General features: G+C 41.9%; 1 protein-coding gene across 1 annotated transcript in view; it reads left to right on the top strand.

The window, feature by feature from the left end:
* RPS3A (ribosomal protein S3A) overlaps positions 1-15,649 on the top strand; it is a 511,490-nt gene that overhangs the window by 18,336 nt on the left and 477,505 nt on the right. Inside the window, exon 2 of the mRNA XM_044062039.1 lies at positions 4,055-4,158. Within this exon, the coding sequence (XP_043917974.1) occupies positions 4,055-4,158 (104 nt within the window). The remainder of the gene's footprint in view (positions 1-4,054; positions 4,159-15,649) is intronic.

Here is a 15,649-nt window from a genome sequence, read left to right as displayed (position 1 = left end):
ATAGCCTCACCTCAGGCTTTGTGCCTGCTGAATGGTGCACAGCGACGGTTATCCAACTACACAAGGGGGGAGCCACCACGGACCCCGGGAACTACCTCACCATTAGCCTGACGAGCCTGGTTTGCAAGGCCATGGAACGTATCATTATGGAACTTGTAAACAAAGACATTGGTAGTCTCCAAACTCTGGACCCCACCCAGTTCGGGTTTGTGAAAGGCAGATCATGTCTTCTAAACCTGGTAGACTTCTTTGAAGCAGTCACCAAAGCCTTAGACATGGGTAAGGTGGTTCACACAGCCTATCTAGATCTTGCCAAGGCTTTCGACACAATCTCCCACTCTGGAATTATAGATAAACTCACTAAACTAGGTAGAAATTCCTATGTCACAAGATGGGTTGCCAGCTCTCACTGACAGAACCCACACTGTGAAAGTAGCAGACTCCAAATCCGACTTCAGACCAGTGACAAGTGGAGTACCACAGGGTTCAGTCTTTGGTCCTCTCCTGTTTGGTATCTACTTCTCTGAAGTACATGCTAACACAAAAGGTCTTTGGGTAACTAAGTTCGCTGATGACTGCAAACTAGGAGCCGTAATCGAAAACTCCTAACTATGTGGACATCCTTCAAAATGGCCTTCCTTGAGACAGATGCCTGGTGTCAGCCATGGCCTCAAGCTCAATGCCAAAAAGTGCATTGTCATCCCCTTTGGTAAAAACTCTGTACCCATGAACTACAACATAGGTGGTAGTGTACTTAACACAAAGTGTGATGAGGCCTTGGGACAGAGGTGGACAGTAGTCTCTCCTTTGATAATCACATCACCACAGTAGTCAGGAAATCTTTTTACGTGGCACACCTCATCACAAAAGGCTTCTCATCCAGAAAGAGGTCATTGTTCCCCTCTACTCATCACTCATTAGACCCGAGTACAACGCCCTTTTGGTATGTACCTCACAAGACCTCTACAACAACTGGAAAGTCCGCAGAAATACCTCGCAAAGAGCATTACTGGCCTCAACAGATGCCCTACGTAGACAGTCTCGAAAAAAACTCTAGCTTTACTCCGTCGCATATCGCCTACTCAGAGGTGATCTCTGCCTAACATACAAAGCTATGTCAAACCCAGAGCTGTTGGACATGCTTCACTTAAAGAAATCCCAATCCCTCCGAGCTACACGCTCTAGGGACCTAAACCTTGTCACCACAATAAACAGAACATGCCGGAGGGCTATATTTTTGGCCCATAGACTTCTCATACTCTGGAAAAAACTACCTATCTATATCAACCAAAGCTCCTCATTAGCACTCTTCAAGAAAAATATTGATGATTGGATGGGAAATAAGAAATTCACCCCGGGATCACCTCTGTAGCTCTGCTTGATAGTAGCACAGGAAAATAATTTTCTTGGGTGGCAAATGCCAGGGTACCTTTTTGGCTGGGCTTGTATAGGCCCCAGGGCTGATAGCCTAGTACCTACCTATGAACCTAAGTACGTGTTTTAAATGTTGATGCATTCTGGATTTGTATTCAAGTGGAGTTACTGTAGCTGGCTTTCTATTGGGCAGGTCACGTTGCACTTAGGTTGAGAGAAATGTGCAGCTGTGCTACTGACACTGAAGAGAAGGCTAGGACTTAGTTGTTTTCAAGTGTTTACAAGTTTAAAACGTCTGCTTTATAGGCTTTTACGTTGGTTGCTTACTAATGGTGGTCATTGTTGCTGAAAATTAACTGCTTTGTAAATGTGAAGTTCATAGTACAGTTATCAAGTTGTTCCTTTCCCTCCAAAAGACAAGGTGGGGGTAGGGTTTGTATGCAGGGACTCTCTCTTGCTGCATTTATTTCCTCCTTCTCGGACTTGGAAAAGTACAGGATATATTTTATTAGGGGTGATTGCCCCAGTAATACCCATTCAGGACATTTCATCCTTTAAAGGGAGTGGAAGAAGGCATCAGTGTTGCAGGCTTTTTCTAATGCTGTACCACAGCAGGTAGACTATCCAGATATCAACCGGCGAGTGTTGGTCCAGGGCATGTCCTGCGAGGTGTTTGTGGAGGGGTTCAGTAGAGGATAGCTGTCTTGGAATTGGGGGGTGGTGCAGTCCTAGTAAGAGGTTGGAAATTGGTTGATTTGGGGAAAGGTAGTTGAGAAATTCCTTCAGGAGTTGAAACTTGGGTTGAAATGTTGAAAATGTGGGGTGGGGGGGTAAACGTTGGTTGGCTGCAGCTCCGAGATGGAAGGGGGTGTTATGACTGGAAAAAAGTTTGTGGGGCCTGCTTTTAAGGTTAATGGTGCAATGTGGATTGTAGTAGGGGTGAGGACTAGCAACAGCAGATGGAATCTCTAAAATGTCAATGGCCCTAATTGTGGCAGTTCAGTTTTTCAGTAACTTGCAGGTTTTGGCAGGTCCACATTCCTTCGAGTGTGAGCTTGTACAGCAGGAATTTGGTGTTCCAGTATATCCAGATTTATGCTGTCATTTTAGTGGAAGAGAACCCCGTGTTAAGGCTAGGAAAGTGTTTGAAGAGTGGGCAGTTTAGAATGGAGGGATGCTGGATGTGTGAATGAAGTCCCATTTTGGGGACTAGGAATTCTAGTTTTCTAGAACTGCTTGGAAGTGAGGGAATCTGGTTGTATAGATGAAATCTGTGTTGTGTTTACAAAACATGTATTGTAAATCCTTCCATCCAACCCCTTTTTCCCATTTTGCACATGGGGTCGGGGTGTCACTTTCACAGTCATAGTCCTCTTGAGCCAGGGTTTACACTGCCAGGTAGCTCGTCCTGCTGCAGTAGTTAATTCGCACCACTCGCTCCCTTGCACATACTTGCCTACGGCCAATTTAGTGTCCAGTCCACCTACTGCTTATCTTTAGAATGAGGGAGGAAACTGAGCATCCAGAAAAAACCCACACAACCACAGGGAGGACATGCAGACTCCACACAGAAGGCACACCAGCTGAGATTCGAACGGGAAAACCTCTTCCTGTGAGGCGACATGAACATGCCTTGTAAATGTTAGTGAAAACTGTGGGAGTGAAGAGTGGATAGGTGGTGAGCAAAGTGATTTGAGTGAAATAGTAGAGAATATGAGGTAGTCAGAACCAGTAATATGACATTGGCGGTTTTGACTTTAAGGATAATTTTGAGTTTGGGGGGGGGTTACTGCTGGCCATTCAACTTTTGAGCACAATGAAGTTAGATGTGCAAGTAAGGGTGAGGTGGGGGACAGAGCCCTCACTTTGGTGTGGGAGGGAAAAGTCCCAATATAAAACATTGAACAAATGTTCTAATGAGTTTGAGTGTGCTGGTTTCATAAACCAGGCTTTCTAAGCCTAGCCAAGTTTTCCTGAAAGAGTAACTATGTCCTGTTTCCGAATAGGACATTGAGAGCTGGGCATTTTATAAGCTACCATGGTGATACTTGTACTGTGTGTTGTGGTGAGTTTGCAGATATTGCTAGGGTTTTCTTTTGTAATCACTAGTGACTGTGTCTCTGGAATCTTCAGTGGGATGTGATAGTCAACATTATTTTCTGTGAAGTGCTTGTTAACAGGTGCTGTAGTTATTTCTGACTACAACCATTCGTATGTGAACCTGATATATGCTGTGTAATGCGTGTGGGGTATGTATAGTGTTTGTGTATGTGCATATAGATTGTGATTATGCTGCTGGTTCCGTCTCTGATTTAAGTAGTTTTGTGCTGGGTTGCAGTTTTTTGAGGAGCTTCAATGTTCTAGATGGGGAGGGGTCTTGGAATAAGTTAAATTTTTGTATTGCCTTTTTGTTGCATGTGTGTGTCTCTCCTCAAGATGTGTCTTGTGCTGTGTGTGACAGTCTGCTACCCTTTTTAATTTCCTTAAGCTGTCTTTTGAATTTGCAGTATATTTTATAGATTACAAGAAAGTAACATTGTTTAAAAGTCAGAAGACATTGTGCAGCTGTTTTGATCGGTTTCCAAGTGCCTTTCATACTCTTGGAATGCATGTCTTAATAAGAAGAGTGGTTGGTCTTTTGGCAATTGGATTAACTTTTTGAAATTATTTTTGTTTGAAGTGTCGACCCATTTTCCAAGAAGGACTGGTATGATGTCAAGGCACCGGCCATGTTTAACATTCGAAACCTCGGCAAGACTCTTGTCACCAGGACCCAGGGAACCAGTAAGTTGAATGTATGCAGTTTGTGGGTGAACGGTAGCAGCTTGTCTCTAAACATGAATGGGAACCTATCAAAAACATACTGAAAATTTTCTGTTTTAAACTTGTAGAGGAGAGGGTAAAATTAACGTTTTCATATACATCCATGGCGACTGGCAATTGGTCTCTTCCGAAGTAGAGGGTCCATCATCCAAGTATATGCCAAAGGGCGTTGCTGTTGTCCTTGTTATCCTGTCAGTGATGGTGTTTTAAGTTCCTAGCCCCTCTCCTTGGGTAACGGACAGATCTAAATCTTTGCAGGGGAGAGATGTCCATACTTGCTCTGTGTACCTGTTGAGGAAGGCTTTGGTATTCAAAGCTTGGTTTGATGGGTGCATGCCCGAGGGCCACCCTTTCTACATGTTACTTTCCCTAGTCTGGGGGATAGATGTATGACAGCCATGTTCCACCCATCACCGCTGTTAGAAAACGTGTAGCACTCTGTCCTCTCTCTCTCTGGATAGTTCATACGTACTTTACTAATCCTTTTCAAAAAGGTCACATGGCAGTGGGTAGTGAGTCATTCAGGAAATCTTGATCTTGTGGCTGCTTTTTGACACTACCCCATACTGGCACCGTAAGTTAACAGACATTGAGGTACCCCCTTATTTGGTTAGATGGATTGCAGATTTGATGAAAAGTAGAGCCCACTAATTGACAGGGGCTACTTAACGTGACTTGCGTGATACCCAAAGGCTCTGTCGTGAGATCCTGATTTTTGTAACATACATCTCTGACCACCATACTCTAACCCCAGGTGTATTGTTAACCAGGTTCTGCTGATTTATTTGTTATTACTGATCACTCCCCATCAGGTATAGAAATCTCCTCAACAATAACTAATCCTTACATGCCAGTTGCCTTCAGAAAATGGTTTGAATTGAATGCAGAAATGTGCACTGTAATTAGATCAGTTAGTGCAGTGCCTCTTTCGGCCTGTGCTTAGCTTGACCTGTTATCCAGCTAGAAATTGCTTTCAAAGGTTCCTAACTAAAAAGATTACTGGTCTAAAATCCTTTTCTGCAATGGAGATTTGAAGCTGTATCCCTATACTCATTATCTTGCAAACTAGCTACAAGGAAATCTATGCCTTGCATTATGTGCCATCAAAGACCCTACCTTACTTGGCCATCTTATTCCTCCCATAAGGCAGTCTGATATGCAAGGGTTCTAAAACTCCACCAGTACATAACTAAAACACACATGGATAGCTGTATTCCTCAGTGGTTATTCATGTCTGGACCAAATTCCCTTAACATGACCCTTTGAGAACTAGTTGTGTCTGGACCAAATTGCCTTAACATGACTCTTTGAGAACTAGTTGTGTCCATTAAAGTAAGAAAGGGGAATCCTCCTGGATAGTTTTTGGGAATTATTGGACATGTGACGTGAGGTAGGCTGTTGCAGTTTATTTTTGTGCTTGTGTGAGCCCCACTTAAAATGATGGAAAGGTAATTTGTTTTAAGGACAGCCAAACCAAAGGTTACAAAGGTCTCACATACACACCTTTTCAGTAGTTGCAAGAAAGACCCAGTCAAGCTAGAATTATTTTGACAGTGTAATACTTTCTACCTCTTTTAGTAGATGGCCATGGAGTGTGTGCATACATCTCGTTAGGGACATATTTTCAGCTACATGCATCCGAGTCTAAAAGCTAGTGAGCATTTTGTGACTGCTGTTTTTGGAGTAGTAAATCTTCTACGTCATTTGTAAGGTATAGCATCAAAAGTTGGAGCTGCCTGGCATCTTGAAGATGAGACTTGGCAAACTGTTTAAAAAAAAAAAAAAAAAAAGATCCACACTCTTCAGTGAAGCTGGTTAATTTAAGTGGAACAAACATGATGGAGCAGTTTAGGAATGCTACAATCCTACACAAGGCTGCAGACAACTCATTCCCCATTTTAGGCGTCTGCCACTTGATTGTATTAACTTCTGTTAATGCATAAAAAAAAAACAAATTTCTAACCCCAGCTGCAGAACAATGGTTGTTGCTAGGACTTTGGATATGGTTTTACTTAGAATCTGGTGACTATATCAGATTTGAATCAAATCTGGTCTTTAAATGTGACTTGAACTATGTGGCATTAACGGTAATCCTTGGGTTTCTGGAATCATGTCACTTGGTCTTAAAACTTTGTTTAGAAGGCAAGTGTATATTTCAGGCATTCCCTAAACCCTGACAACTTAAGAGGACTATTAAGTTGACAGCTTTGCTTTGGTGTTTGTTTGCATATAATTATGTTTAAGCAGCAATGCACATGGTGTGCAGTTAACTGCTATTTCCCAGGTTACATCACTTTTTATGCACCCTTCTGTGCTGCCTCTCTCTTTGCTGTGAGTCCTTTGTCTTCTGTGTCTTCATTTCCTGGATTTATTTTTGAACTATAGGTTCATAGGTAAGTACTAGGCTGTCTGCCCAAGGGCATATGTAAGCTCAGCCAGAATGTGTTGGTTTTCACCACCCCCTTAGATTAGTTCCCTGTGCGTCTGTCCAGCAGAGCCTCTGCAGTGATCCCAGGGGTAAATTTTCGGTTTCCTATCTACTCGTCAAGGTTTTTCTTGAGTGTTAGTGAGGGGCTCTGCTCAATGTAGATTGGAATCCTGTTCCAAAGCATGGGGAGTCTCTGGGACAGGAATCTCTCCCTCCTGCAAGTCCTATTTATTGTTATGGCGAGGTTTAGATCCCTAGAGCATGTGGCTGTCTGGTATTTTTTTTTTTTTTTTTTTTTTTTTTTTAGCTGGAGCATGTCCATCAATTCTGGGTTGGACGTGGCCTTGTATGTCAGGCAGAGATAACCGGTATGCAACAGAGTACAGCTGGAGTTACTTCAGTCAGGCTGCATAGGGCATCTGTTTAAGGCCAGTAAATCCTCTTGGTGAGGTACTTGAGGTACTTCTGTGGTCTTTCCAGCTGTTGCAGGTGTCTTGTAAGGTAAATCCCAAATTGGGCGTTGTACTCTATGATGGGTCTGATGAGTGATGAGTAGAGAGGAACAATAACCTCTTTTGTTCTAGATGCAAACCCTTCTGTGATTAGGTGGGCCATATAGAAGGGTTTTCTAACCACCTTGACAAGATGATTATCAGAGGAGAGATTACTATCTGCTTTGGTCCCCAGATCCCTTATTTCATTCTCTGTATTTAGGGGACTACCACGTATGTGGTAGTTCGCAGGTAATTTGCCTTTTCCATAGGGGAAGACTCTGCACTTTTTGTCATTTAGCTTGAGGCCATGATTTTGACACCAGGTATCTGTCTCAGTGAGACCTTTCTGGAGGGTGTCTATCAGCTGGATAGTCAATTATGGCCCCCAGCTTGCAGTAGTCTGCGAACTTGGTCAGCCATAGTCCTCCTGTGCTTGCCTGTACCTCTGAGAAATATGTACCGAACAGGAGGGGTCCCAGGACCGAGCCCTGGGGGACGCCACTTGTAACCGGTTTAGTCGGACCTAGAGCCTGCAACTCTCACCGTTTGGGTTCTATCCGTGAGCCAAATGGCGACCCATCTCGTGACGTAGGGGTTTATGTTCAGGCTGGTGAGCTTGTCTAGAATACCAGAATGGGGAATTATGTTGAAAGCCTTTGTGAGGTGTACGTAGGCTGTATGGACCTCCTTTCCGTCATCTAAAGCCTTGGTAATTGTCTCAAAGAAGTCCACCAGGTTTAGGAGGCATGATCTGCCCTTAACAAAGCCAAACTGGGTAGGGTCCAATATTTGGAGGTTCCCAATGTCTCTGTTTAATGAGTTCCATGATGATGTGCTCCAGAGCCTTGTAGACAAGGCTAGTCAGGCTTATAGGGCGATAGTTCCCAGGGTCCATTGTGGCTCCACCTTTGTGGAGTGGGATAACTGTTGCTGTGCGCCACTCTATGGGCACGTAGCCTGTAGAGAGGCTGAGTTTGAACAATGTGTTTAGGTGAGGGGTTAGTTCATTTTGGAGTTTGTGTAAGACACAACCTGGGACTCCGTCCGGTACAACCTGGGACTCCGTCCGGTCCCATTGAAGCTGTGTTTTTGGCTTTGGATAGGGCTGTTTTAACCTGTGTGTCAGTGATTGCTTGGGCTCTACATTCTTCTGGTATGGTTATGGGCCTTTTAGGGGGTGAAGTTTGCACTAAACCTGTCTGCCAGAATGTTGGCAATATCTGTCAGTTCAGTATATTTTGTGCCATTCTGCAATAACTCTGAGCATATCTGAGAGTTTCCACTTAGTTCTTGACCTAGCTAAAGAATGCTTTGTGGTCATCTTTGGAGTCCTTGGCAATTTTTCTTTCGAAGCTAGCCTTGGATGATTTTATGAGGGATTGTAGTTTCTTGCTGATGCTAATCAGAGATGTCTTTCCTTCTTGGGATTTTACTTTTTTTTTTTGGTTGTATAGCTTGTTTATAGCAGGGGTCCACCAGACTTGCTTCTTCCTTTTCTTGGAGAAGTAAGTCTTGGTTTTGTTTGGGATAGCACAATCCATGCATTCTTGTAGGTGCTCAGAGTGTCTTTGTAAGGAATTCAGCAGCTTGGACTGTCCTTTAGCATGGGGGCTGTGAACCTTTCCACCTTGGTCTTACGTAACGTGAAGTTTGCTTTTGAAAAGTTTTTCACGGTGGTTTCCTTGATTGGGGGTGGGGGGGGACTGTGGATATCCAGAGTGATTAGTCTATGGTCTGATCTACACAGGAGGTCAACCCCTGGTTAGAACACCGGTCGCTCATGTTGGTGATGACCAGGTCCAATATGTTGTCACCTCTGGTGGGGGTGTTGACCAGTTGATCCAAGGCGTTCGAGTTTATAAATTCTAGGAAGCGTTTGGCAAGGGAGTTAGTACTTGAATAGTTCTCCCAGTTAATGTTTGGGTAATAGAAATCACCCAATATTAGGGCGTTTGGTAGGAACGTCATATTTTCCAGTGTCTCCAGAAACGTGGAATGGGGGTCCTGAGTCATGGTGGGTGATCTGTAGCAAGCTACAATTTGAATTGCAGTTTTGCCCTTTGTTAGTTGCATATTGATGATTTCTGAGGCATTGTGCTGCGCCGCTAACCTGGAGGTGTGGGTATCCTTGATGAATATGGATACACCCCCACCTTTTGTGTTTCTGTCCGGGTTCTGTGGCCGAAAAGTATGGTATAAGTTATAGCCTGGTAGTGCTGGGGTGCTCTCTGGAGCTTTAAACCAGGTTTCTGTTACTTCACAGATGTCGATGTTCTCCATACTGAGGAGTGCCTTGAGTGCGTGGATTTTGAGGTTTAGATCTGGCGTTGAGTAGCATTACCCTTAGTTTTTGGTTACTTGTGCTATTTACGGTGGTGGGTTTGTCTCTTGAGCCTTGCCTAAAAAAGGCACTATGGGGGCGGCAAAAAGCTCTGCCAGTGTTCGAAAGCCTAAGGATGACAGGTGCAAGCCATCTCTTGTGAAGCAACGTGGCTGGTCAAGCATGTCATCTCAGGCAGACAGATACTGGATCCCCTTTGAATGACACCAGAAACTTTAGCCAATTGTTGAAATTGATCATTTTTTTTTCTTTGTACTGTGGCAGCATTCTTGGTGAGGGCAGGATGCTACTCGGGGGGGGGGGGGGGGTCAGGGTCATACCGGCTTGGGCTATGTGATCAGAGAGCTCTTCCATGTCTCTTTTTCACGTAGTCCAGGGAGGTACGTCTCAGATCATTCACACCAACATGGGCGGTGACAGTCGTATTTGTACTTGTTTGGTGCGACCTGAGTGCTTGTGGTTATGTGGCGGATCCTGGCACCTGATAGGCAGCTAGCTAACCTTCTCCTTGTCCAGCCTAGTTAGTGGGACATCAGTGTGCCTGACTGTAGTCACCTATTACTAGTGTGTTGGGTATGTTATTTTACCTTAAGGACTGTGATTGCATGGCACACTGATTATGTCAAGTATGTGTTTCATGGTTTGTGATTGGGTGTGGAGGTTGCTTGGGTGTCTGCTTTGGACGTCTCTGTTGCTTTTGCAGATTTAGAGCCTCCTGAGTATGTTTTTGTGTATTTGTGTGTTGTTTGCCGGTTTTGGTTTAGTAGGTCTATGTGAGACTGGTGGTGTGTTGCAAGTATTTTCCGTCTCCTCTTGACAGTCAGTTTCAGTCTTGTTTTGTGAGAGCTTTGCCTCCAGTTTGGCTGTATAATTGCATCTCTTGCATATATTAGTGTTTTGGTGGTAGGAGAGGGTTGTCTGTGTACGTGAGGCAGTTGTAACATTGCCTCAAAATGCCCAGATTCACCAGTTGGACTGGAGAGTACACCTGAAACTGCCCTTTGGACATGCCTGAATAGGTAAAGTGAGCTGGTTTACTGATTGGCTGGTAGGGACGAATAGAGAGCCTTGTCCTTCTGGACAGTATGGGGGGGGGTCTAGTACTACGGTTAATTAGTGCTTGCTACGAGTTTTGTGCAAGTGCTGGGCTGTGAAATTAATGGTTTGAGTGCTTAAGTTGAAAGTTTGTCTAGTTCAAGGGGAAAAATTTGAGGAGTAGACTTTGTGGAGCCGGGAATAGTTTAACCCTAGCTAACTGACGCTGCCCGGTGTGCAAAACCGTGCAAATGCGTTTTTTATAGCAGGGAAATGAAAGAGAAATTAGCCCAAAATGGCCAATAAACTACTAACTGCTGGCCTGAAACCACTCCTCCAGGGACAGATAAGCTGCTCAAAGCTCCCCCTCTCTCACAGGTGAACAGAGAAACTTCCTTCTATCCAAGTAAGGTATGGGCAACACAGAAACTTGTAACACAGCCCTGAATTCAGCAATAACCTGAAAACTGGACTGTACTAGTTCAGAAAGGCGTGAAGCGAGTATTTTTTTCTTTCTTTCAGAAAATAAAGCAGATACAATAAACAAAACACTTTAAATGCGCAGAAATAGCTGTCACACTTTAGTGCAGCTTACAACAGTTTAAACAGATTTTTTAAACACAAAAATGAGTTGGTTCAAGTACAGGCAGCAAATACGTACATTATGTAGCAGAAACCAGCTTTTTAAATCACAAACGCAAAAAAAATTGGCATTTTAGGCGGAATTAGACAGCAGGAAAATGTAGGAAAATTATACTTAATCACTCCAAATTCTCTCTTTGTCTCTGCTGCTGTAGAACTCTGCAGGACACCTGACAGGCACTCACTGAGCTCAATAAAAGCACAGAAAAAGCACGCAAATGCAGTTTTTATAGCAGGGAAATGAAAGAGAGAGAAATTAGCCCAAAATGGCCAATGAACTACTGACTTCTGGACTACAGCAAACAAGGCACGCAAATTTCAGAAAGAAACAGTTTCCAATAAGCAGGCACAATAAGCCTTTAACCAGAAATTCCCAGCTCAGAAGGGCAGGATCTAGCCTTTCCTCCCACAAGAGTGCAGACCACAAAACTTCTTAATGTAAAATAACTGGCCTGGAGCCCAAGTGCTTAAACCAAAAGGCTTAGAATAACCATTACAGTTACTACCAAGCAGTACTAGCTATTTATTTTATTTCCAGTTTGATTACCAGGGAAGTCCACTGGGCCGTAATGACCCATTTTCATTGGAGGCCCTGGGAGAAAAGCTCCAAGTTGCATAAAACAATTGCAATACAATTGGTACGTGGGTATAACTGATACATTTATATATAAAAAGTTACAATTAACATGTTTTGAACATGTGACTGCAGCAGAATAATACAATTGAGTACTTTTAAGAAGCACAGGCAAAATAGTGGGAAGAAACACAATTACAGTAAAAGCAGATGAGTAAAGTGCAATTTTTTTATAACAATAGAAAACAAGCAAACGGGTTTAAACAAATTGCCCAATTAACCAGTAAAAACAACTGAAAACTGAGCTCTGTTCCAGCAGTCTTCAATCGGACAAGTTCTAACCGCACAGTCCTGCCACTAGGGTGCAGGGGAACCTTCTCCAAAAAAGATGGCCTGGATTAGTGCTCAAGTCATCCAAACAAAGCTAGATTCAGCAGGCCTGAATCTAGTCTGTGCTACAGCAGACAAGGTGCACCTATATCAGAAAAACAGTTCAAATAAGCAGGCACAGTAATCCTTTGGCCAGAAATTCCCAGCTCAGAAGGGCAGGATCTAGCCTTTCCTCCCACAAGAGTGCAGACCACAAAACTTCTTAATGTAAAATAACTGGCTTGGAGCCCAAGTGCTTAAACCAGAACGAATACACTTTTAGAATAAGGCACTGAGTCTTCAATCAGCAATTCCCAGCTTAGAAGGATTTAAGCTACCTGTCCTGCCACAACAGTGCAGACCACAAACCACCTCAGTGTAAAACTGGTCTGAAGCCCCAAGTGCTTTAACCAAAAGACTTAGAGTAACAGTTAAAATTTAATCAGGCTACTACCAAGCAGTAATAAATGCAGCAGAATAAACGCAGCTGAGTTTTAAGAAGAGACTAAAGCAAAATAAGGTGGTAAAGTAGGAAGAACTCAAATACAGTAAAAGCAGGTAAAGTGCAAATTTTTTTTTTTTATTTGTGTGTGTGTGTGTTTGTTTTCAAAACCAGACGAGTCATCTACCTCTACTAAGTTATCTAACCTGTCCAGTGCTTACTAGCCTCTGCTACTTTTTTTTCCCCATCTTATCATACTTTTCTTATCTACCCCTTTTCTTTTTTTTATATCCTCTTTTTACTTTCTCTTCTTAAGTAACTCCTTGCTACATTACTACTCACCTAACTTCCTTTGTTTAACTATGACCTAACCTGATATGTCTCCATACTTGAAATTTCACTGTTTTATGATTTTTTTCCTCAATAATATATTCTGTTACAAACTCTGTACTGTTAATTACTTAATACCATTGCTGATGAGTTTTATTTCCTTTTTAAAGTTGCTATTTTTATTAGTATATTGATATTTTTTTCTGTTTGAAATTGTACTATTGTATTTAGACCATGTCTTGGAGCTTATCTCCCCGGGCCTCTATTGAAAAAGGACATGTATCCAGCTAGACTAGCCCGGTCAACAAATGTAAAATTAATAAAAAAAATATATATATATGTGTACGTAATGTATATAATGTGTATATATATATATATATATATATATATATATATATATATATATATATATATATATATATATATATATATAATGTGTGTATGTGTGTTTATGTATGTATGTATGTATATATATATATATATATATATATATATATATATATATATATATATATATATTTATATTATATTATATTATATAAAAAACACAATGAAAAACAAACTGATTTAAACAAATTACCAAATTAACCAATAAAAACTCAGAACTGAGCCCTGTTTCAGCAGTCTTCAGTCAGACCAGTTCAGGGCCTAAGTTGGGTATGCCTACTCAGATGTTCTCTCTGTATTAGGCAGGATGAGCTAATGAGACTAGACTAGGATAGAGCTGGGACAGGGCTGAACAGATGGGAACGGTAGGAGTATCTGAAATCAAAATATGACCCCACTGTACTTTGTTGAGTGAGCAAATGAGATGGGCCCAGGAGGATGTTCAAACACAAATGTACATGAGGGGCGGTCCATTCCAAAGCCACCAAGATTAATACCAAAACAAGAACAGAGAGGGTGGGTGGGGAACTGCAGACACAGAGAACTACAATTTTCAGTGAACAAATAAGCAGATAAATGCAGTACTATTTTTAACACCATATTCAATGAAACAATAAAACAGAAAAAAAATGCAGTACCATCTAATAACACTGCAAGTTTGTACTTATCTCAGCTTGTAATAAAGTTGTTGCAGTTCAAGTATATACCTATTCAGCAGAATTCATGTTTTAAGATGTGTACTTCTATTGTTTATACTGTTTTTTATATATTTGTTTTAATTAAAAAAATTGTCACACTTGCTCTGTATGTGAAACAACAAAATGTTCCTCTGCCTCAGTCAGGTAGTATATGTAATGCTGTTTTAATAATATTTGTAGAGCTTTTTGTCATGGCCCTCTTCTGAAAGGGCACTTTGTCTGCACAGTATGACTTTTGTAGTAAACAAATGGAAGTAAATGATGCACTTTGCCAAAAAAAACTTTGCTTGCCTTAAGAAAACCTCATTGCACTCGGTCTCCTTGGCAAAAAATATGAAGTTCTGTTTTTTACCTTTATTTTATCCCTCATTCTGCTGCACATCTGTTACTGTGGACAGAAGAATACTGCTGCAGTGATCACTTCTGTGCTATTCAAAATTCATTACTGCAAGGGATTTAAGTGTTTAATTCTGTCACTCTTCTCTCCCTTTGTAATGGGGTAATTTTGCTGATGTTGAAGCATGCAAGTTGTTAAAAGTATCCGGAGGCTTTGTAACCCCCCCCCCCCCCCACCTCTGTGTCTAACCTTGGCGGAAGAGTGGTGGTACAAGAGGTCTCAAATTTGCTTCTGAATAGAACTATACAGGAAAAGCCACCAAAGCAGTGTCTAAAATCTACTGCAAATTTTAAGACTTTAGGCTCATTCTTGGTTTAAGTAACGTTAGTTTATTCCAGAATAAGGTCTGGTTGGCTTCTTGGTTACTGTGCAGTTTTTTCCTTCCTTTCTTGTCTAGAGTAGTGTGGAAGTACTCTTTTTGGAGTTGCAAGGCTCATACCCACACACACAGATTGCTTAAAATTCTTGGGGGGGGGGGGGGTCCTAGACACCAGAGTATTTTTCAGTTGCTATCAGTTTCAGGCCTTTCCATTCAAACTGTTTTCTGTCTCCAGCTACTTCCAGTAGTGTAAGTAGGGTGGGGTGAGAGGGGTATCTTTCTGTTGTGCACCGTGATTTGGGGGGGTGCAGATGCTGCTCCTTCAATGCATTTGCATTCAAACCTGGTCTAGACTGTTAACAAGTGCGTGCCGCATTGTAGTGACTGCTTGCCGTGGTTTAATTTTGTGTTTTTATAAGAAACTCTTTGAAGCACTACTGCTGTAGTGCTCCCTGCAGAGTATGAACGGTGGCAACTGTGCTACAGTTTAAACGCAAGTCTTTTTTTTTTAAGTAAAATCTGAGGACTGTGGTATAACTGTTGTAGCAAGAAGTTTGATACTGCTTAAAAATTTTATTTATTTTTTTTAATGGTAAATGAGAGGAAGGAGGGTATGGGGCATCGTGCAGAGACTGGATCCAAAAGTGAATGGCTCTTGCCCAGGTACCTATTTGTGGACTTTGTCTTGAACAGCTGTTGGCCTGGGGTGATCATTCAGTGGACTGGCTTATTTATTTGACATTTGTTGACCGGGTTTGTCCAACTGGGCTTGTGGCCCATTTTCAGTGGAGACCCGAGGAGAAAAGCTCCAGTAATACATTTTAAAACTAGTACAATTTTAAACAATATTGATATAATAGCAGCTGTAGCAAAACTATTCACATATGTTGGGTTACATGCATAAAGTTAAAGTTGCATTAAAAAGAAGCTAAATAATGTTACATTGATATAGTTCAGTAGTTCGACAATAAATATTTTTTGTTTGTGTAAAATTGT

The sequence above is a fragment of the Protopterus annectens genome, chromosome 2.part1 (assembly GCF_019279795.1).
Source record: "Protopterus annectens isolate FY-2018-M chromosome 2.part1, PAN1.0, whole genome shotgun sequence".
Lineage (NCBI taxonomy): Eukaryota > Metazoa > Chordata > Ceratodontiformes > Protopteridae > Protopterus > Protopterus annectens.
The sequence above is the reverse complement of the archived record's forward strand: the minus strand, read 5'-3'. Positions and strand labels throughout refer to the sequence as shown.